General features: G+C 44.9%; 1 protein-coding gene across 1 annotated transcript in view; it reads right to left on the bottom strand.

Annotated features, from left to right (window-relative positions):
• Positions 1-22466, bottom strand: part of ift172 (intraflagellar transport 172) — a 182858-nt gene extending 160392 nt beyond the window's left edge. Inside the window, exons 1-14 of the mRNA XM_056294524.1 lie at positions 22341-22466; positions 22049-22192; positions 20740-20852; positions 20605-20644; positions 20459-20524; positions 20181-20260; positions 15188-15275; positions 14266-14480; positions 13570-13693; positions 12737-12832; positions 12129-12290; positions 10049-10102; positions 9657-9760; positions 1216-1301 (exon numbers count right to left, since the gene is read on the bottom strand). Coding sequence (XP_056150499.1) covers positions 1216-1301; positions 9657-9760; positions 10049-10102; positions 12129-12290; positions 12737-12832; positions 13570-13693; positions 14266-14480; positions 15188-15275; positions 20181-20260; positions 20459-20524; positions 20605-20644; positions 20740-20852; positions 22049-22192; positions 22341-22379 — 1411 coding nt within the window. The 5' untranslated portion in view covers positions 22380-22466. The remainder of the gene's footprint in view (positions 1-1215; positions 1302-9656; positions 9761-10048; positions 10103-12128; positions 12291-12736; positions 12833-13569; positions 13694-14265; positions 14481-15187; positions 15276-20180; positions 20261-20458; positions 20525-20604; positions 20645-20739; positions 20853-22048; positions 22193-22340) is intronic.
• Positions 22467-23818: the final 1352 nt, after the last annotated feature.

The following is a 23818-nucleotide window of genomic DNA, read 5'->3' as shown; positions in this document are numbered from 1 at the left end:
ATGATGCAAGGTGACCTTGAGTGTCATGAATGGTGCCATTAAATAACGTGTATTATTACCAATATTCACAATAGACATTGTGATCTGTAGTGAGAGCAGGGTGCAGGTTGAGGAGAGCCTGGATAGGTGGAAGTATGCACTGGAGAGAAGATGAATGAAAGTCAGTAGGAGCAAGACAGAATACCTATGCGTGAATGAGAGAGAGGACAGCGGAATGGTGAGGATGCAAGGAGTAGAGGTGACGAAGGTGGATGAGTTTAAATACTTGGGGTCAACTGTCCAAAGTAATGGGGAGTGCAGAAGAGAGGTGAAGAAGAGACCCATCCACTCTCTTCTGAGTGGGTGGAGAAGAGTGTCAGGAGTGATTTGCGACAGAAGGGTCCCAGCAAGAGTTAAAGAGAAGGTTTACAAGATGGTTGTGAGACCAGCTATGTTGTATGGTTTGGAGACAGTGGCACTGATGAAAAGACAGGAGGCGGAGCTGGAGGTGGCAGGGGTGAAGATGATAACATTTTCACTGGGAGTGATGAAGAAGGACAGGATTAGAAATAAGTATATTAGAGGAACAGCTCTGGTTGGACGGTTTGGAGACAAAGCAAGAGAGACAAGATTGAGATGGTTTGGACATGTGTGGAGGAGAGATGCTGGGTATATTGGGAGACGGACGCTGAATATGGAGCTGCCAGGGAAGAGGAGAAGAGGAAGGCCAAAGAGGGGGTTTATGGATGCGGTGAGAGAGGACATGCAGGTGGCTGGTGTGACAGAGGAAGATGCAGAGGACAGGAAGAGATGGAAACGGATGATCTGCTGTGGGGACCCCTAACGGAAGAAGTCAAAAGTAGTAGTAGTAGTAGTAGTAGTAATATTATTAGAAAGTAATTAACCTAATCAATACATCAATCGTGTATGAATCCTCAACTGTTAAAAATCCTTTGGTAACAAACAAGAGCTCCAGGGAAAAGGTAGAAAGTCTGCTAAAGGCAAAAGATGTTTTCCAGTGGAAAAAAAAAATCTAGTAATGGGGAGAGTGAGGGACTATATTTTCAAGCTTGCCTGAATACCAAGCTTAGTGTTATCATTAGCAGAGCCTTGGTCAGACAAACACTGGATTTACAGTCATGTTGATGCCCCAACATTTCTGCCATGATCTTGCCCATGGAAGAACATGGTACTGCACATGCAAGCAAACATTAATACATACACACGAACCCTTACCGATAGCAATCGTCTTTAAGTCGATCAAGTAGGCGAGCTTCTTGTTGTCTTCAACTCTTCTCTGCCTCCTCTCATTCAGACGAACACTAGATACACACACACACACACACACACACACACAAATGCTTTAGTAAATCACTGAAAAACATAGTTGACTTATTCACGTAATGGAGCATAAATCAACATAGCTAGAATCTCAAGTTGCCAGTGACCATGTTGCTCCGCTGTGGGAGTTTGCAGCAGGATGCAGGGGCAGCCAGAATATGCTGACATCTGGTATCAGCTAGAGACAAAGGAACATCCACTTTTTACAGTTTTTAACATATGTGTAATGACTGGCTGGTTAAATACCTCAGAACTAGTATGTAATGAAAATGACTTGAATGAATGAACGAACGAACAAATGAACAAACAAATGAACGAATGAATGAATGAATGAATGAATGAATGAATGAATGAACGAATGCCTTTATTTGTCATTGCACAGCTGTACAACAAAAATTAAGTGCAACTCCCCAGTGGTACAAAATAAAATATATACAAGTAGTCAAAATACAAACAGACACACATCTGCAGCACAGTCAACATAAGTGTAAATGTAAAAATAAGTGTAATATCCGTTACACTAGATAAATAGTGTGCGTTGCACTAACCCGAGTCAGCATATTTTTTTGCACATGCCAAATGTACAGGTGTTATTGCACAGTTTCAGAATATTATTGCAACCTTTGGGCTGGTTAAGAGAGTTCAGTTCTTTAATGGCACCCTGGTAGAAACTGTTCAAAAGTCTGGATGTACGGGTCTTGAAAAACCTATAGCGCCCCCCAGAGGGCAGCAGAGAGAAAAGGTGGTTGCCTGGGTGAGATGAGTCCTTGATTATGTTTGTGGTCCGACGTAGGCAGCGGGCTCTATGTGTCCTCAAGTGAAGGCAGCTGTGTGCCAGTGGTTTTCTGTGCTGACGTCATCACTCTGCAGAGCTTTCTGTCAGCCACAGTGCAGCTGGCACACCACACTAAGATGCCATGAGTGAGGATGCTCTCTATGGAGCAGTGATAGAAGGACACCAGAAGCGGCTGGGACAAATTAGCTCTCCTCAGTGTCCTTAGAAAGTAAAGCCGCTGCTGTGCCTTCCCTGTGACTTCCCTTTTGCTAGCGAAAACTAACAAGCTGAGAGTGAAACGTTGTACACTTGTTCAACATTAACAAAAATGCTATAACAGAAAGTACATCAGAAATGTTATTGATCAGGTCCGCTTTTCCTATGTGAGGTAAAACTCCCCTTTCCCTCCCCATTATGATATAAAATGTAATTTCCCCGTAGGGCTCCATGTGGGACAGGCTATCTGACCTCCAGTGAAGTGATAGTTGAGTTATTGAGGAACTCCTCTTTTATAATATTTTGCAATCCTGTGTATAGAGTATTTGTTTTTCTGCTTTTCGTGTTTTTGCACTTTTTTGTAAATATTCTCACTGTCTGAATCCTGGGAGGACAGCATAATAGATCACATCATCATTTTCTGACTATGTCTGTGTTTTTCCAATTTTTGAGGAGTTTGAAATAGAACCAGGCAGCACGGTGGCACAGTGGTTAGCGTGGCCGCCTCAAAGCAAGAAGGTCCTGGGTTCAAGCCCCAGGGTAGTCCAACCTTGGTGGGTCGTCCCGGGTCGCCCTCTGTGTGGAGTTTGCATGTTCTCCCCGTGTCTGCGTGGGTTTCCACCACTAATGGATGGATGGATGGATGAAATAGAACCCCATGACATATGGTGTCAGGAATGGGACAGCTAGTTGGAAGAGGATAACCTGCCTTCCAAGGCGGCGTACAGGACTGCGTTCCCAGCAGTGAGAGCAGCATGAGGAGACGGAAACCACCAGTGCAGACCCGGCTTGGAAGACAGTGCCTTCATCATCATCATCATCATCAGAGGAAGACGAGTAGGAGGACAGGACCAGGGTGCCCCCAGCAGCTCCTGCAATCTCTGCGTTGACAGGTGGACCAGGGGGAGTACTACTGACAATGGTGAAAGACTTTGTGGTAGCACAGCAAAGGAGAGAGGAGAGCCTGTTGACAGAGATTCGAGGCCTACGGGCCTCTCTTCCACTGACTAACAGGTTGCGCCTCAACCTGCCACGCTGCCCCGTCAACATGTTGCCCAAGCACCGTCTGCTCCGAACCTGCCAATCACTGCCACAACGCCAAGCACAGTGACAGCATCCAGCCCCAGACTTGAACGGCCAACACCAACAGCCTGGTCAGGACGCACCATCAGAGGTGCCCTCTCTCCAGCTTCAATACTCGAGCAGCAGACCTGACCAGCCAAGGCCAGAGTGGAGGCACTGTACTGAGCCAAAAATTCTACAATATCAGATGGGTGAGGACATTGTTCCTTACGTTTTGCTACGTTTTGAGTGCTTTGGCAAAACGTGGAAATGGCCAGAGAGTGAGTGGGCATGCCGACTCATTCCACTGCTGTCTGGGAAGGCACTGGCCACCAACCACCAACCCCCCTTTGCTCCATGATACTCACAAAAATGCTCACAGACAATGAGTCAATCAAAGAGAGGTGGAAAGAGCACTACCAGGACCTTTTAAACCAGGACTCTGGCCCTGAGATGGATGTCCTTCAACAACCTAAAGAGGAGGACATGGCAGTACCACCTAGTCTAAGAGAAGTCCAAGATGCCATCATGAAAATGAAAATTAACAAGGTTGCTGGTCATAATGGAACACCAGCAGAAGTACTGCGGGCAGGTGGACCTACACTCCTCAAGACATATCCATACCCTGCTACTAAAAATATGGGAAAAAGCAGAAATCCCTGCACAACTTATAATCGTTTAATTATTGTCTCTTCTTCACGGCTTCCTCATTAGCGAGGATTGCCAGCACCATCAGGATGACATGCTTGCCAAACAAATCTCCTCCAGTTCTCTGTCCTGAGCTGATCTTGTTGCCTCCGATATTTTCAGACTAAGCCATTCTTTGATGTCATCATGATACTGCCTTTTTCCTCCCAATATCAGAGGAAATTCTGCCAGAATCCCAGAGCGGTTTTCATTCGAAGACAGGCACCATGGACATTATTTTTACTGCTCGCCAACTCCAAGAAAAAGCCCAGGAACAGAATCAACCATTGCACATGGCTTTTATAGACTTAACCGAAGACGTTGATTCCATAAACTGCCAGGTCCTCTGGCTAGCTCTGTCAAAAATAAGCTGCTCTGACGAATATATCAGAGTACTACATTACTACATGACAATATGTCAGCGAGAGCAGCGTTTCTCAAACTTCTCCTGGAGGACCACTTGTCCTGCATGTTTTAGATCTCTCCCTGCTCCACCACAGCTGATTTAAATCATCAGTTTTGTTATTAGGCAGCTTCGGGAGCTCATAACGTGTTGATCAACTGAATCAGCTGTGTTGGAGCAGGGAGAGATCTAAAACATGCAGAGGACAAGTGGTCCTACAGGAGAGGTTTGAGAAACGCTGAGCTAGAGTACTTAGCAGTTATGGAGATGAGACAGAGTCCTTCAAGGTCCACACAGGCATTAACACTAGAATGATCGCGATTTCACTCCTACCTGAAACGACCATGGACCGTCAAAATGTCAGCTGGTTTTTAAACTCTACATTCTGTCAAGACAAATACCCAATTGAAATATTAATGCATTATATAAGTTAGTATGTCTGTTAGGAAATGACTGACACCAAAATTAACATTTTAACAACTATAATACTATTTTTAAACAATTTAAACTTCAGAGAGACATGGTCGAACTTGAATAGCAACATTGAAAAAGTGAAAATATTGCCTGAAAAACAAAACAGGAAATACATATTGCTAATCTAATAAAAGTAACAAGGCCTATAAAATGTGAAATATAAAAAAGAACTGAAAATAAATATTGAAACAGCCCCAAACAACAACCGGAACTTATATTCTGTCAAGAGAAATACCCAATTGGGCATCCGAGTAGCATATCGGTCTATTCCATTGCCTTGCAACACGAGGATCGCAGGTTCGAATCCCTGTGTTAACTCCCGCTTGGTCAGGTGTCCCTACAGACACAATTGGCCATGTCTGCAGGTGGGGAGCCGGATGTGGGTATGTGTCCTGGTCACTGCAGTAGCGCCTCCTCTGATCGCCCGGGGCACCTGTTCAGGGGGGAGGGGGAACTGAGGGGAATAGCGTGATCCTCCCACATGCTACATCCCCCTGGTGAAACTCCTCACTGTCAGGTGAAAAGAAGCAGCTGGTGACTCCACATGTATCGGAGGGGACACGTGGTAGTTTGCAGCCCTCCCCAGATTAGCAGAGGGGGTGGAGCAGTGACCAGGACAGCTCGGATGATTGGGTTGATTGGCTGGATACAATTGGGAGAACACTAACGGACACCAAAATTAACATTTTAACAACTTTAATACTATTTTTCAAACAATTTAAAATGGCCGCTGTCCAACACCTGTAAGTACTGCAAAGCCTCAGTGGTAGTCATGGTGCGTCTGTAACAGCGTCTGTAACCAGACATGTTGGCAATAATCAAAAATCAAGTTTAGACTATTAGACTAGTGTGTCCTAGTGTGCTTCTAGGACAGAGCAATGAACTTCGTGAAGGAAATGATGCAACCAACACACATCATAACTAGTGACAGGACGCACACTATCACGCGCAAATTACGAGACGGTCATGTTGACCGTCCATGGTTGTTTGAGGTAGAGCATATCATAACTTTTTATTTGTGTGTAATTGATCTAAAACTCATTTTAATGCAAATATATGCAATTTTGGGAGCACTCACGGAGCGGCAGGTCTGTATCTTTTTATTTCACAAAGTTATTCAACTTTGAAAATCCAAAACCATCAAAATGACGGCCTTGGTGGTTCCAGTGTTAAACAAGGCTGTGTCATTGACTCAACCCTGTTCCATCTTCATTGCCACCATCCTCCACCTCACGGGTCCCAATCTGCCTCAGGGAGTCAAAATGATGTGCAGAACTGATAGTAATCTTCTGAACATTAAGATTCAGGGCTAAAGGTAAAACGACCACCACATCCATCATAGAGCTGCAGTATGCCGATGACAACGCCTTAGTGTCCCTCGTAGAAGAGGAACTACAGAGCATACTGGACGCCTTTGCAAAGGCATACAAGCAGCTTCATCCTGCCATTAACATAAAAAAGACCGGTATCATCTACCAACCCCCACCCAACAGAAATATGCCTGCTCTGCCCCCATCCATCTCTGTAGACAACACCAGACTTGAAAACGTGGAACAGTTCCCATATCTTGGCAGCCTTCTCTCCTCCAAAGCAAACATTGACGTCGAAATACACTATCATCCCATTAGTGCCAGCTGGGCCTTCTCAAGAGAGAGAAAAGGGGTTTTTGAAAACTGCGACCTTTGGGCCAGAGCAAAAATTCTGGTGTACAAAGTGATATTGCTGCCCACCCTACTGTATGGGCCAGAAACATGGACTACGTATCGCAGGCACCTGAAGGAACTTGGGGCATACCAACAGCGATGTCTCAGGAAGAGTCTTAAGATCAGCTGGGAGAATAAGCGCACCAAGTTAAGGGTTCTCGAGGAGGCCAACATGCCTACTATAACTGCCATCGTTGCACAACATCAGCTGAGATGGACTGGCCATGTCCTCCACATGTCTGACTTTCGCCTCTCGAAACAAGTCCTTTACTCAGCTCATTACAAGACGGTGTACCCCAGGAGGACAAAAGATGCAATATAAAGATAACATCAAGGCCCACATCAAAAGGTTTGGCATCAACCTTAACACCTGGGAACAAGCAGCAACAAACAGGGATGCCTGGAGACTGTCTGTCTGTGAGGGTGCCGCACACTATAACCATGACCTCCACCATGCTGCTGAAAACAAGTGCAAACTCAGAAAGGAGCGAGGCATCAGGAAGGCCCAAACCACATCCAAACCACTCCTTCACACCCTTAATCACGTTGACCCAAAATATGCAGCTCCAGGATCGGCCTCTATGCCCACCTGAAGATGCGTAAGGACCCAGAAGGATCAGTCATACTCAACCTGAGTGACCGCCAGTGATGACGGTGTGTGTGTGTGTGTGTGTGTGTGTGTGTCTGCAACTATTCTCGTAAACTACTGGACCTATAAACCTTAATTTTTTGTTCACAGTTATGACTGTATGATGAAGATCCTCCAGTGGTTGTGGTGATTCAAAATCTTAGAAAAATGTTTGTTCTCCATATCACTGATCCCTCTCTTCATTCACTCTCCAGCTCGCTCAACCAACACTGCTTTCTGTCACTGCCTGATCTGAGTCAACCATGCGCATGCGCTACTCACATCTACGGTTGAGTCTGATCGGGCAGCGACAGTATCCAAACCAAAACATTATGGATTCGGGCATGAGTCTTCGACGTAAATGAGAAGTCAATCGTATTTCGCAAGCCAGCAAATCAGTCACTGCTTATCTCAGTACAGGAGACCTGGAGGAACACTGGATGAACCAAAAATAATTCACCTTATTCACCCTGCTGCCACGCGGAAATGCCTTAGACTCCAATGTTAAAACTCCACTATAAATACACAGTTTCAAGAGTAGGATTAATCACAGTCACAGCTAGAAATCATCTCACTAGCTACAATAAAACATTTCCCATGGCTGAGCTATGTTTTCTTACTGTTGTTTTATGAATGAAAGTCAATCAGCAGAGCAGCCATTCACCTTCATTCATTTTATATCAGTAATCCATTCGTCAGTCTGTTTGACTTGTTGAGTGACAACTGATTTCTATGCACGTGGTTAGCCTGGCATATGCTGAAATGATGAAATCTATTGGAACAGTTACCATGGAGACCCATTCGGCCGTGTTGACAGCAAAGCCTGTGTGCTGTTCAGAGGCTCTGATTCATTCCCATGTGGTAAAAATGGAAATGGTCATGTTAGGAGCAGCAAAATAACTTTGTACTTTCTAGTGACCATTCCACTGCTGTCGACAATCCATTATCTGCACACCGACTAAGGTCTGTCACTGGTCTGCTTAATGTCAGTAGTCTCAAACGGCCCGTGTCACATCTGTTTGTAATACACGAGTGAATAAATTAACTGCTGTAAATCACATTTTGGTGGACTTATGCATACGAAATAGGTAGCAACTACAGAAAACTCTTTTTACTTTTACTTTTTACTACTTTATTGATCCCCATGGGGAAATTCTTCCTCTGCATTTAACCCATCCTAGCTGTGTAGCTAGGACCAGTGGGCAGCTGCTGTGCAGCGCCCGGGGAATAGAAAACAGCTTATGTTCTATTGTAACAGGTGTCTGACGTTCAGATTTGACCAGAAATGTAAAGCACTTTGAGTGGCTGTTGCAGCTAGAAAAGCACTATATAAAATGCGACTTGATTGATTGATTGACTGATTGACTGATTGATTGATTGATTGACTGATTGATTGATTGACTGACTGACTGACTGACTGACTGACTGACTGACTGACTGACTGACTGACTGATCAGGAAAACCATGACAGTTAAACACATTTGAAGTCTTTCAATAAAAGCTTTGAAATGATGACAGCCTGATCTCTGTCATTTCATTTCAGACTTGGTCGCTTTCGTGCGAGGGTCCACCTAGGTGGCTGCACATCCATACACTGACAGGCGAGCACTGCATATCAAAAACTTTTTTTTTATCCTTCCCCTTCCAATCAACTTGGGCACTGCATAAAAGTCACATTAATGGCAGGACAAACACTGGTTTTTCTGTGTGTGTGTGTGTGTGTGTGTGTGTGTGTTTCCCTTCTCCCGGTAGGTGAAAAAAGGGTTGGTTTGTTCCCACGTTCGAACACCGGAGAGGGGAAGCTACGTATGCTTGGCGGAGATCTGCACTCTACTGAATGCACTCCTCTAGTCTTTGTCTGTGTGTTGTGTGTTTTCAGTGTGGAAGGCTCCAGACTGCACTCCCTTTGCTGCCTTCACCAAATATACAGTGCACTCAAAGCACAGCGCGCAGTCCTTTTAAAGAGAAGACGAGATTGACTGGTTCAGGCAACACCAGCCCCGACCACAGCTGCTGATCATATATTCCTTCTTGTTCCCAGATGTGCCACAGGCGCACCACACACCTCTGCCACAAAAGTACCAGAAGTGTGCTCGCCACGCCCTGAGTGCACTGCACACTACGACGTTGACTGCACTTGTTGCCGCGAGCTTTGATTCACTAAAATAGATCCAGGTGCCGCAAAAATGGCTGCCCACTGCTCCCAACACTTGGGATGGGTTAAGCGCAGAGGTACTTGGCAAATCAAGCTGTGAAACTTTAACAAGCCCTTTGTTTTCTGTTACCTGGCCAAGATCAAGTTTTATGTGTTATATGTTACTAGACCAACCTTAGTCTGTCTAGCTAGACTAACTGAAAAGTTGCTTTGCTTTGTTTGACTTGACTAACCTGATGAGGTGAGGATTCATGAACTCGGTCCTGACTGAGCCCAAGATCTCATTGTTAGCGTACTCCACCAGGCTCAGCTCCCCAGCGTTGAAAATCATACAAACCTGAAATGGAGAATATAAAGTTGACCTGAAGTTGGTGAACATCTTATTCTAAGCAGGTCACTTCCTGTACAAATATCTGCCCAGCTCTGTGATGAGCGGGACTGGGAAAGTGCAGGCTCCTGGGGAGAAAACAGGTTGATGTATTTCTTATCATAAATAAGCTGCAAGGCTAGCAAGTGAGGATGGATATTCCTCACTATGAGCTAATCTGAGATAGGAACGTGTGTGTGTGTGTGTGTGTGTGTGTGTGTGTGTGTGTGTGTGTGTGTGGTACGTTCATGCTCCTACCGTTTCATTTTCAAAGAAGAACTTCTCATTTCCTCCAGAGCCTGGCCATGCCACCTAAAAAAAGGCAACAGAGTCAAATCAAGTCTCAATTTATAATGACAAAGTAACACCCAGTATTTCATTCACACAGAGAAAGTAACACCCGCTACTTCATTCACACAGAGAAAGTAACACCCGCTACTTCATTCACACAGAGAAAGTAACACCCGCTACTTCATTCACACAGAGAAAGTAACACCCGCTACTTCATTCACACAGAGAAAGGCTCTCGCTTTCTTTCATACACAGACAGAAAGTACACACACACATACCACACAATCATAAAGAGAGTAGGCTTATTAGGTCAAGGATTAGGTGGTAGAACGTGAAAGCCCTTCACATTATGCTAAGCAATGCTTTGAAATGACTCACTACATTTGATGCCAATACAGTGAGATGCAAACTGGCTTCTGCCAAGCACAACATTCATACAACCATTGGTGAGACAAGAGAGATGAACCCAAACTAATCAGTTATTAGGATATTGGTTTTTCTCTAAGGACAATATAAACCAGGTAGTCAATCACCTGATCAATCAATCAAACTTTGTCTCAGAAACTGCAAACACAGATTACGACATATCTGCACATCAACCAGCTTTCTCTGGTACAGAAACACGGCCAGGGATTGTGGCTGACAACTCAACAGCTTGTTTAAAGGCCTTAAAACACGAATAACCAGAAACCCCGGTAAGGTAAAACATGTAAACAAATGGTCCATGAGGCAACACTTGTCAAGGAAGTGGCTGGCAAGAAGAAATGTACATGTAAATATTCTGAAGCACACAACGTGCATGTCTGGTGAAATATGTTTTCACTTTTAAAGTGTTTTGAACCAACAACATTACTATATTACTCATCAACAGGATACGAATAACTACTACTACTACTACCACTACCACTACTACTACTACCATGATTACTACTACTACTACTACTACTACTACTACTACTTCTACTACTTTCGGCTGCTCCCGTTAGGGGTCGCCACAGCGGATCAACCGTTTCCATCTCTTCCTGTCCTATGTATCTTCCTCTGTCACACCAGCCACCTGCATGTCCTCCCTCACCACATCCATAAACCTCCTCTTTGGTCTCCTCTTCTCCTCTTCCCTGGCAGCTCCATATTCAGCATCCTTCCCCCAATATACCCAGCATCTCTCCTCCACACATGTCCAAACCATCTCAATCTTGTCTCTCTTGCTTTGTCTCCAAACCGTCCAACCAGAGCTGTTCCTCTAATATACTCATTTCTAATCCTGTCCTTCTTCATCACTCCCAGTGAAAATCTTATCATCTTCACCTCTGCCACCTCCAGCTCCACCTCCTGTCTTTTCATCAGTGCCACTGTCTCCAAACCATACAACATAGCTGGTCTCACAACCATCTTGTAAACCTTCTCTTTAACTCTTGCTGGGACCCTTCTGTCGCAAATCACTCCTGACACTCTTCTCCACTCACTCCACCCTGCCTGCACTCTCTTCTTCACCTCTCTTCTAGACTCCCTGCTAATTTGGACAGTTGACCCCAAGTATTTAAACTCATCCACTTTCATCACCTCTACTCCTTGCATCCTCACCATTCCACTGTCCTCAATCTCATTCACGCACAGGTATTCCATCTTGCTCCTACTGACTTTCACTCCTCTTCTCTCCATTGAATACCTTCACCTCTCCTCAACCTGCACCCTACTCTCACTACAGATCACAATGTCAGCCACAAACATCATAGTCCACGGAGACTCTTGCCTGATCTCATCCGTCAACCTGTCCATCACCATTGCAAACAAGAAAGGACTGAGAGCCGATCCTTGATGTCTTTGAGGATTTAGTCCTCAGGGTTTAGGGTGGAGATCGAGATTGGGTCGTTGCAACTTTTACTAGACCTTGGCTCTAAATTACTCTGCAATAATGAGATTGCTGGTATTCTTGCTGATATAGAGACAGTTATCAAAGAAAAGGAGGGATTTTTTTTTGGCATCTGGTTATATTTGACTGACACTTTGTTGAGTTTATCTTAGAACAGGGTAGTTTGAGCCCTACCTCACTGAGCTTATTGGTTAGCAGGTCCCCAAGCAGTAGGGTATCAGACGTGTGAGCCACCAGATAGCGGTCCTTGCCCATGATCTTGACTTCCTCGATCTCATAACCGTAGTAAGACTTCAGCACCACACGGGTACCAGTGGACAGGTTTCTAACTATCACCTGAAGGGAGGCGAAAGGGGGCAAGAAGATGCAGAACAAAGGGATGGTGAAGTGTGGTAAGGTGGAAAAGGGAGGAAAGAAAGAATAGGAGAGGAGAGTACAGATAAGTAATGAAAACATCCATTTCCTTTTGAATTTATATTTGTGTGCATTGGTGAGCATTCAACAGGTAGGTTGGTGGTAAAATGAGTCTTAACTCATCAGGAAAACACCGTATGTCCCCAGAGTGGAGTAATTTCACCTTTTAATGTCTGACCACATAGCATGAAATTGTGTTGGGGTTTTTTTTGGATATGATTTACACTCAAAAATGATCACTGGTATGGTGCAGCGAACAAGACTTTTTTAATTCAACAATCCTGAGAAATGGCGACAAAGCAACAGGCCTCTAGCCTGACATTCTGTCAGTAGAGCCCTCTCTGACTCCTGTCACTCAGCAGCTGTACCTGGCTCAGACCCACGTAGGTCATCTCAAACTTGTTCTTGTAGATGCTCCTTCGCAGACAGCAATCGAACTGCTCAACTCCCCCACAAAGTGTTCCCTGCAGAACAGATGATTAGTCACTCACTAACTCACAAGCATGGATACACACACACACACACGCACGCACGCACACACGCACACACACACACACACACACACACACACCTCTTTAGGTCAATATGATAGCATTTGTGCACAAATATTTCTCAACAAGTCTGTATGCATGTCAGAGTAGGACAGAATAGCAGCTGCCATCAACCAAGAGTCCCTGTGCTGGTTACCTATTTAGACATAAAGACTGCAGAGCCATTTACAGATAAAGACTGCAGATCCATTTACAGATAAAGACTGCAGATCCATTTACAGATGAAGACTGCAGATCCATTTAGACATAAAGACTGCAGAACCATTTAGACATAAAGACTGCAGTTCCATTTAGAGAGAAAGACTGCAGATCCATGTAGAGATGAAGACTGCATAACCATTTAGAAAGCAAGACTCCAGATCCATTTAGAGCTAAGACTGCAGATCTATTTACAATGTCTTGATGTATGCTCAATAATCCAGGTGAGGAAACCACAGAAACTCGGGAATCACAGATTCAATGTTGTCATTCACAGATGGATTAAGATTTTCACTAATCTGTCAAAGACAGGAGGCGACAGAAACGTTTGACGTGGCAGCCATGCATTAGATCTCCAGGGATATGTCTTAGCCTGCACCCAGGAGCATCTTAGCATATTAATAAGTGGGGAGTTGTAATTTTTAGTGAATAAATTGAGGGACAGTACTAACCGCACAGAGGCGTGATCCATCTTTCTTCCAGGCCAAGGCAGTGATGGTGTACAGGTTGGGTATCTCTTTTGCTTTGGCCTCATCCCACATGGCCCTCCTTGGAGCCCAGTTAAACACACGTAATCTGGACAAGATGTCACTTGGTAAAAGACTTTTCCTTTAATAGCATCCACATTTCATGATATTTCATAAAAACACACCAGGATACACCATTTGAAAAGCCTTTTACTGATGTCCACGTGTGATCCTGACTTCACTACTTTAAAGAAAAACCCCTTTAATTTAAAATATAACCTGAGAGCATGACAGCTTTACCTACATTACAACACTGCCATAATTGGCCATGACAACATCCAGAGTTGAAACTTATGGACACCTTTTCAGGTTGATAGAGTAACTTTTGGAAATAATACAAAATGTTTGACTAATACTACAGTAATGGTATCATTAATTCATGGGGCTACAAGCGGTGCAGTATTTGACATGTGCTGTACATGTGTATGTAAATTATTATTAACAGCTGAGGAGGAAGTATCTTATAACAAGGTCAGAACCGCCATGAAAGCAATATAAGTTAAAACAAGTGTAACTGTATACCCATCTCCTTCCAGCTGTAAGTTCTTTGTTGAATATGTGTTGAATAAAAAATCAGTTAAAAAAAGTATATGTATATACATCTCCTTCCTTGCCACTGACCTGTCATAGCTGCCGAAGACAACAGACTGCCCACTTGGGCTGGTGACGGCCACAGAGAACTCCTTCTCCGTGTGATCCCGGCTGTAGTCAAATGTCTGCAGGACGTGGCCTTCTCTGCTGTAGGCCACCACCTTCTTGTCACAGCCACCCACCATGATACTGTTGGCCCCCCAGGCAAGGGCGTACGGGGGGCACGGGTGTAGCAACAGCCTACCCTGTGAGTTTATGTGGGATGGAAGAGGAGAGTGTGTGTGTGTGTTGGAGGATATGATGGAAAGTAAAGTGGATGCAGACACAGTTGGCTTCAGTCACAGTACATTGTGATATGCAGGGCCCGCCATGACATTTGGATCGATGATTTTTTTTTTTAATTAAGATGGTCCCAAACTCAGTAATTCTTGATTGTGTAACCAAACAGTTCAGATTTTCAGCTTGTATTAAGCAGTGATTTGTGCAGTTTGGTTTGATTATTCAAAAAATGCACGACAGTCTTATGACTGGGTATAGTATTGTGTGAGACAGATGCTTTACAGGTATTTCTCACTGGTCAGGTGTGCTCGCTGGTACCGCTAGTGTGGGTACAAGACATCTGTTGAGATGAAGCTTTGATTCTAACTTCAAATTGCCTTTGGAGTTGTTATTGACGTCTATAAAAACCAGGACCAAACTTATACATGTGAAAATCAAGGTAGCCAGTAAATAAGAAAAATAATATTCAGTGTTGTATGACCAAGCTTCGGCTTACCAAACCCAACTGAATTAAGAATGACAGTAAGAATAAGACATGGCTGTGGACGACAGAGCCAGTTGAAGAGAACATGTCTCTTTGTCCTTGTTGCTATTCAGTGAAAAATTAAACATGTCTGATTTTCCATCATGCAACAGTTCTCTTGTCCCACAATCTATGAGGCTTTTTCTCTACCTGAGACTCTCCTGTGCCTTCATCATCAAAAAAGTAGCGCACCACAGTTCCATCCATATGGCCAGAGAGGACGCCTTTACCAGACATGCTGAGAGACGACACGGAACAGTAGCTGGGTCATTCATGATAAAAACCAAACAACAAACAATGCCCTGCAATTCTTCAAGACAGCCGTAACACCACTGTCTGTCTACTGTGACATTAACACCACTGTCTGTCTACTGTGACATTAACACCACTGTCTGTCTACTGTGACATTAACACCACTGTCTGTCTACTGTGACATTAACACCACTGTCTGTCTTCTGTGACATTAACACCACTGTCTGTCCACTGTGACATTAACACCACTGTCTGTCTTCTGTGACATTAACACCACTGTCTGTTTACTGTGACATTAACACCACTGTCTGTCTACTGTGACATTAACACCACTGTCTGTCTACTGTGACATTAACACCACTGTCTGTCTTCTGTGACATTAACACCACTGTCTGTCTACTGTGACATTAACACCACTGTCTGTCTTCAGTGACATTAACACCACTGTCTGTCTACTGTGACATTAACACCACTGTCTGTCTACTGTGACATTAACACCACTGTCTGTCTACTGTGACATTAACACCACTGTCTGTCTACTGTGACATTAACACCACTGTCTGTCTTCAGTGACATTAACACCACTGTCTACTGTGACATTAACACCACTGTCTGTCTACTGTGACATTAACACCACTGTCTGTCTTCTGTGACATTAACACCACTGTCTGTCTACTGTGACATTAACACCACTGTCTGTCTACTGTGACATTAACACCACTGTCTGTCTACTGTGACATTAACACCACTGTCTGTCTACTGTGACATTAACACCACTGTCTGTCTTCTGTGACATTAACACCACTGTCTGTCCACTGTGACATTAACACCACTGTCTGTCTACTGTGACATTAACACCACTGTCTGTCCACTGTGACATTAACACCACTGTCTGTCTACTGTGACATTAACACCACTGTCTGTCTACTGTGACATTAACACCACTGTCTGTCTACTGTGACATTATCACCACTGTCTGTCTTCTGTGACATTAACACCACTGTCTGTCTACTGTGACATTAACACCACTGTCTGTCTACTGTGACATTAACACCGTCTGTCTTCTGTGACATTAACACCACTGTCTGTCTACTGTGACATTAACACCACTGTCTGTCTACTGTGACATTAACACCACTGTCTACTGTGACATTATCACCACTGTCTGTCTTCTGTGACATTATCACCACTGTCTGTCTTCTGTGACATTAACACCACTGTCTGTCTTCTGTGACATTAACACCACTGTCTGTCTTCTGTGACATTAACACCACTGTCTGTCTACTGTGACATTAACACCACTGTCTGTCTACTGTGACATTAACACCACTGTCTGTCTACTGTGACATTAACACCACTGTCTGTCTTCTGTGACATTAACACCACTGTCTGTCTACTGTGGCATTAACACCACTGTCTGTCGTCTGTGACATTAACACCACTGTCTGTCTTCTGGGACATTAACACCACTGTCTGTCTTCTGGGACATTAACACCACTGTCTGTCTTCTGTGACATTAACACCACTGTCTGTCTACTGTGACATTAACACCACTGTCTGTCTTCAGTGACATTAACACCACTGTCTACTGTGACATTATCACCACTGTCTGTCTACTGTGACATTAACACCACTGTCTGTCTACTGTGGCATTAACACCACTGTCTGTCTTCTTTGACATTAACACCACTGTCTGTCTTCTGGGACATTAACACCACTGTCTGTCTTCTGTGACATTAACACCACTGTCTGTCTACTGTGACATTAACACCAATGTCTGTCTACTGTGACATTAACACCACTGTCTGTCTACTGTGATATTAAGCCTGAAACTTCACACTTTTGTCTTAACTAAATGTAGGCTTACAATGGATATAACAAGTCCACATACCCCTATTAAAATGGCAGGTTTTTGTGGCATGACATGACACTCGGTTGTGTGGGAAGATGGCGGCGCGAACTCACATTTGCAGTGGCTTCACCCAGTACTGACTATGCAGTGTCTTTGTCTATGTCGGTGTCTAAGTTAGTCATTTGTGAATTTTTTATTTTGATATTAGATTTTTTTTTAAATTATTTAATGGCTGGGACAGCTGGCATTGGATTTGCTGGGAGAGCTTGGTCTGCAGTGTCTGGTGGGTCCAAGGACCACAGCCTTGCCTGGAGCTGCGCCCAAAAAGGAAGCACCGAGGGCGGTGTGACGGGACGCAGAAGCAGGGCAGGCTAAGCTAACTGCTAGCTCATGCAGACAGGCAATTCCGATAACACCGAGGGTGGTCTGGTGGCGGCCTCGCCTAGCGTTGACTGCGTTTTAGTGTCATCATGTGGAGTGCGGAGAGGTGTGTCAAAGGTTCCTGGCTGGGAGAGCTGGCGTTGGATTGGCTGAGGGAGCCTGGTCCACTGTGTCTGGTGGGCCCAGGGACCACGGCCCTGCCTGGAGCAGCACCCGAAGAGGAATAGAAGCACCGAGGGCTGGCGGTGCGCCCACGACAGCCAGCGGGGCAGGCTAAGCTAACCGTTAGCCAATGCAGACCAGCAGCTCCAGCAGTCATCCTGGCTGGTGTTCGCTCTCGACAGTGATTTTTTTTGGACTGTGTTGCGCTGAGTGGACTGTGTTGTTAACTGTTTGTGTGTTGTTGTTTTGCTTTGTTCTTTCTGTTTTTGTATGTTTTTGATGGTGTCATTTTTGGACGTTTTGGATGTGTGGTTTTATCTTTTGTGTCGCACTGCTATGGGCTGGGTGAAACGAAATTTCATTTCTTTTGTGTATGCAAGTACATGAAAGAAATGACAATAAATTGTTCCCGATTCCTGATGACAAAATGAAGCCAAGGTAAATCATATCAGAACTTTTCAAGCCTTAATGTGAAAATGCAACCTACAAAAATAAAGTGAAAAAATAATCAGAAACATTTTAGGGAGAGACAAAAGAAAGAATACAAAACAGACAATAAGCTTGTTGCATAAGTGTGCACACCCTTTTAAAATGGGGGATGTGGCTGTGTTCAGAATTAACCAATCATACTCAAACCCATGTTAAATAGCAGTTAGCATACACCTGCCATCACTTACTACAGTGACTGATTAACCCCAAAGTTCAGGTGTTCTTGCAAGATCTTCCTGACATAGTCTTAGTTGCATCCAACTGCAAAAGCCATGTTCCACAAAGAGCTTACAAATTATCGACAGGATCTCATTGTTGAAAGGTATCGGTCAGGAGAGGGGTACAAAAGAATTTCCAAGGCAGCAAATATGCCATGCAACACAGTGAAGACCACTATCAACAAGTGGACCAAATATGGCACAAAAGTGACATTACCAAGAACACAACATCCCTCCAACATTGATGAGAAGACAAGGAGAAAGCTGGTCAGTCAGGCTGCCAAATTCTATAGCAACATTAAAGGAGCTGCAGGCAATGGCTGCTCTGTACATGTGAAAACAATCTCCCGTATTCTTCATGTGTCCAGGCTATGAAGTGGGGTGGCAAGCATAAGCCTTTTCACACAAGAAAATAAAAAAGAAATCCAAGCCAAGCTAAATTTCACAAAAAGATGCATCCAGCGGGCGTCTGGGTAGCATGGCAGTCTATTCTGTTGCCTACCAACACGGGGATCCTCGGATCAAATCCTCGTGTTACCTCCAGCTTGGTCGGGCGTCCCTACAGACACAATTGGCCATGTCTGCAGGTGGGAAGCCGAACGTGGGTATGTGTCCTGGTCGCTGCACTAGCACCTCCTCTGGTCGGTCAGGGCACCTGTTCAGGGGAGAGGGGGTACCGGGGGGAATAGCGTGATCCTCCTATGCACTATGTCCCCCTGGTGAAACTCCTCACTGTCAGGTGAAAAGAAGCGGCTGGTGACTCCACATGTATCAGAGGAGGCATGTGGTAGTCTGCAGCCCTCCCCCGGAATGGCAGAGGGGGTGGAGCAGTGACTGGGAGAGCTCGGAAGAGTGGGGTAATTGGCCAGATACAATTGGGGAGATAAAGGGGGGGGGTTATACAGCTAGTCTCTCAAAACCATGTGGAAAAATGTGTTATGGTCTGATGAGGCCATGGTTGAACTTTCTGGCCATAATTCAATAAGGTATGTCCATCCATCCATCATCCAAGCCGCTTTATCCAAATCCGGGTCGCAGGATGCTGGAGCCTTTAATAAGGAATGTTTGGCACAAAAACACAGCACATCCCCAAAAGAACACCATATCCATGGTGAAGCGTGGTGGTGGCAGCATCATGCTTTGGGGCTGCTTTTCTTCAGCCGGAACTGGGGCTTTAGTCAAGATGGAGGGGATCATGAATAGCTCCAAATACCAGTCGATTTTGCCGCAAAACCTTCAGGTGTCCGCTAGAAAGCTGAAGATGATGAGGAATTTCACCTTTCAGCATGACAATGACCCAAGGCATACATCCAAATCAACAAAGTAATGGCTTCACCCCAAGAAGACTACCATTTTGGAATGGCCCAGCCAGAGCTCAGAACTGAATCCAGTTGAAAATTCATGGGGTGACCTGAAGAGGGTTGTGCACAGGATATGCCCTCGCAATCTGACAGATCTAGAACCTTTTTGCAAGGAAGAGTGGGAAAATATTGCCAGGTCAAGATGTGTCAAGCTGACACTCTTACTCAAAAAGCCCAAGTGTTGTAATAACATCAAAAGGTGCTTCAGCAACGTATTAGTTGAGGGATGTGCACACTTATGTAGTCAGGTTAATGTAAGTTTCTTATTTTCTTTCCCTAAAAGGTTAAAGTTTGTTTTTCACTTGAATTTGGACGTGATTTTTCTTGGTTTCATTGTTTACGTCATAAAAACCTGCCATTTCAAAAGGGAAGGGTAAATGTTTTAAATCCACTGTATATGATAAAAATGAAATACATAATGTGTATACTTTGATGCCAGCGAGATGACACAAGACTCGGTCCCATAGATGGTGGATGACTTGTTTGTCTGAGTGTTGGCAAGGCGAACCTACGAGAGGACATACATAAGAATCAGCATACATCAGTTATGTACGACTGCTGACTAAACAACTTTTCATCTAAAGTCTTAAATACTTCTATGTATAATAGATCAAACAAAATGAAAATTGGCAAAAGTACATTATATGATGCTGTATGTTTGTTGAAAAAGAAAGGGATGTTAAGACGAGTGTTTGTGACTACTTGCCTTTCCCTCAACTAATCCAAAGACTATAGCGTGCTCTGCTGGCCAAAGTAAGCACGTCACTGCACTCTGCAACACATTTAACATAATTTAAAAAGTAGTAATGACTAAGTGGAAAAAATAACAATACTGCTGTGAAAACTGCATACCGTCTGAACAAATTTGTTGCAAATAGCTTTCTTGTCACCCCTGGGGAAGAAAACAGAGCTATCAGTTTGGATACACCAGCATACACATGAATATTACATGGAACACAAAGAATGAAATAAAGCACGGCATATTACCAATCCTCTCCTATTCTGTAGACGAAGATGATGTTGTCAGACTGAGCAACTGCGATTTTAGTTGAATCAGGGGAGAACGCCATGTCCTTGACGACATAGCTCTGCTTTCCATACTGTCAAGAAATTCAAAACCATTGAAATATTATTACACAGCTATAAAAAGGCCTGCATATGCTACACAAAAGATGGTAAACCATCTTGGCTTCTCTATGGCAATATATCACAACATGAGTCATACTGCTTCTTAATATAAAATAATTTTACAATGATTTTAATGTATATCCTTAAGACTTAAATGTGTTATATGATCAACATTGAAATAAGAAATTTACACACACCTATTAATAATAACAATAATAATAATAATAATGCATTTTATTTATGGTTGCCTGTCAGAGCACTCAAGGACACATATCAGTGTGTATGTCATCAAACTGGTCACACCAGAAGCCATTCAGGAGTGGATATATTAAGTGGAGGGGGAGTCATCTGATCATTCAGGAGTGGACATATTAAGTGGAGGTGGTCATCTGATCATTCAGGAGTGGACATATTAAGTGGAGGGGGTCATCTGATCATTCAAGAGTGGACATATTAAGTGGAGGTGGGTCATGTGATCATTCGGGGGTAGACATATTAAGTGGAGGTGGTCATCTGATCATTCAGGAGTGGACATATTAAGTGGAGGGGGGTTATCTGATCATTCAGGAGTGGACATATTAAGTGGAGGGGGAGTCATCTGATCATTCAGGAGTGGACATATTAAGTGGAGGTGGTCATCTGATCATTCAGGAGTGGACATATTAAGTGGAGGGGGGTTATCTGATCATTCAGGGGTGGACATATTAAGTGGAGGGGGGTTATCTGATCATTCGGGGGTGGACATATTAAGTGGAGGTGGTCATCTGATCATTCAGGAGTGGACATATTAAGTGGAGGGGGGTTATCTGATCATTCAGGAGTGGACATATTAAGTGGAGGGGGGTTATCTGATCATTCAGGAGTGGACATATTAAGTGGAGGGGGGTTATCTGATCATTCGGGGGTGGACATATTAAGTGGAGGGGGGTTATCTGATCATTCGGGGGTGGACATATTAAGTGGAGGGGGAGTCCTCTTATCTTTACAGTTATCGACCAGTGTCCCTTAAAACCAGTTAGTCTTAACAAAGCCTCTCCAAGAGAAGTCATAAAGTGATGGGGTAACCTTTACATATCACCACAATTCGGTTCAGCTGAGTTGAAATGTGCAAACGTGTGTGTATGTTGTGGTTAACGGAAAGCATTTCATTCAGTTTGCCCCGTGTTACCTTGGAATCGAGAGGTTTGGTGGAGAACTTGTCCCTCCGTTCTCCTTGCTCGTCGTAAAGCAACACCACCCTGTCCACAGTGCTCACCGCAAACTTGCTGTTGTTTGGAGCCCAGGCCATACACGTCACTTTCGCGGCGCCCTCCTGTGAAACGTAGCGGAGAAACATTCATGAACATCAACACTGTGTTCCGGCTGCTGCTGGAGCTTAGCCAGGACGGGTTATGGGCTAGCTCTTGTGGCGGCTAGCAAGTATCGTTAGCTAACATTGTGGCTTAGGCTAACTTACTGACCTGGGGGGTTAGAAGCGTCTTAAGATGTTTCAGTTGCATGTCTGCCGCAGGAACCGGTGCTTAGTCCGCCAGTGATCTTTGGAGGTACAGAAAATTCAGCACCAGGAAGGAATCATCATTTTTCTTTCGACCAGCTATTTGCAGACAAGGAGAACCGTGTACACTGTTGTTGCGGGCATGATTACCTTGGTTACCGTTGTCTCGTAGGCGACTACGCATGCCCAAGTCACGCATGTAACACAAACTCCGCTCGAAGCACGTAAAGCGAAACTGTGGTTCAGCCGCTAGGAGCGCTGCGGAGCGCCGCCGCGGAGCGTCGCTAGGAGCGCTGCGGAGCGCCGCTAGGAGCGCTGGGGAGCGCCGCTAGGGGCGCTGCGGAGAGTGCAGGATGAGCAAAACAGCGTTTACGTCAGATCATATTTGTATCACTGTTCACATAGTGGTGAGATGGCAGCGTACGTTTCTAAATTTGCGTATTATTCAGAGGTCATCACTCTTAATTTGTGCAAAAAATTTGAATTTTTGTGCGTAGGCTAATTCTTCTTCGTTCAGTTTCTCCCTGTTTTTCAGGGGTCGCCACAGCAGATTGTACAGTATCCTTCAGGTCCCTGTGAGGGCACAGCACCAATGCTGGCTGTTGTTAATGCGGGTCTCCGCCGATCCGGTATGGTCTTGTCAATCCGCATACTGATTTGGCAACATTCTTACGTATAAAGCCCTGTACAAACTCGCTCCCCCATACCTCACCGATCTCCTCTCCCCCTACCAACCCTCTCGGTCCCTCAGATCCACCTCAGTCTCCTTTCTCTCTACCCCCAGGTCCAACCTCCGCGGCTTTGGTGACCGGGCCTTCTCCAGGGCAGCTTCCAGGCTCTGGAACTCACTCCCCCAAATCATTAGAGACTCAGATTCCCTCCCACTCTTCCAATCCCGTCTCAAGACACATTGCCTTTTCGTGCCCCCCCCTCCCTCGTCCTCTCGTCCATCCCTGGTCTGGGGCAGGCTGGGGACTGAGCGCTCGACCTGCCCCCTCCCTCAACTCCCTCCCCAAGCCGTCGGACACTGCTGCGGGCTGCCCACATTCAGGTCATTGGTCGGGACTCACCTCTTCAGACTTCATCTCTGATTTATGATGTTCGTTAATCTTTCCCTTTTGTATCTGTCCAAGTGGGAGAGTACTGCTGGCGTCATGTGGATGCCGCTTCTCCCTCTCGTACCCCCCTTCCCATCCACCCCTGTATGTCCACTCCCTCTTGTACCCCCCTTCCCATCCACCCCTGTATGTCTTCTCCCTCTTGTACCCCCCTTCCCATCCACCCCTGTATGTCTCCCTCTCGTACCCCCCTTCCCATCCACCCCTGTATGTCTTCTCCCTCTCGTAGCCCCCTTCCCATCCATCCCTGTATGTCTTCTCCCTCTCGTAGCCCCCTTCCCATCCACCCCTGTATGTCTTCTCCCTCTCGTACCCGCCCTTCCCA

This window comes from Lampris incognitus, chromosome 15 (assembly GCF_029633865.1).
Source record: "Lampris incognitus isolate fLamInc1 chromosome 15, fLamInc1.hap2, whole genome shotgun sequence".
Classification (NCBI taxonomy): Eukaryota; Metazoa; Chordata; class Actinopteri; order Lampriformes; family Lampridae; genus Lampris; species Lampris incognitus.
This window is presented reverse-complemented; position numbering and strand designations above follow the sequence as displayed.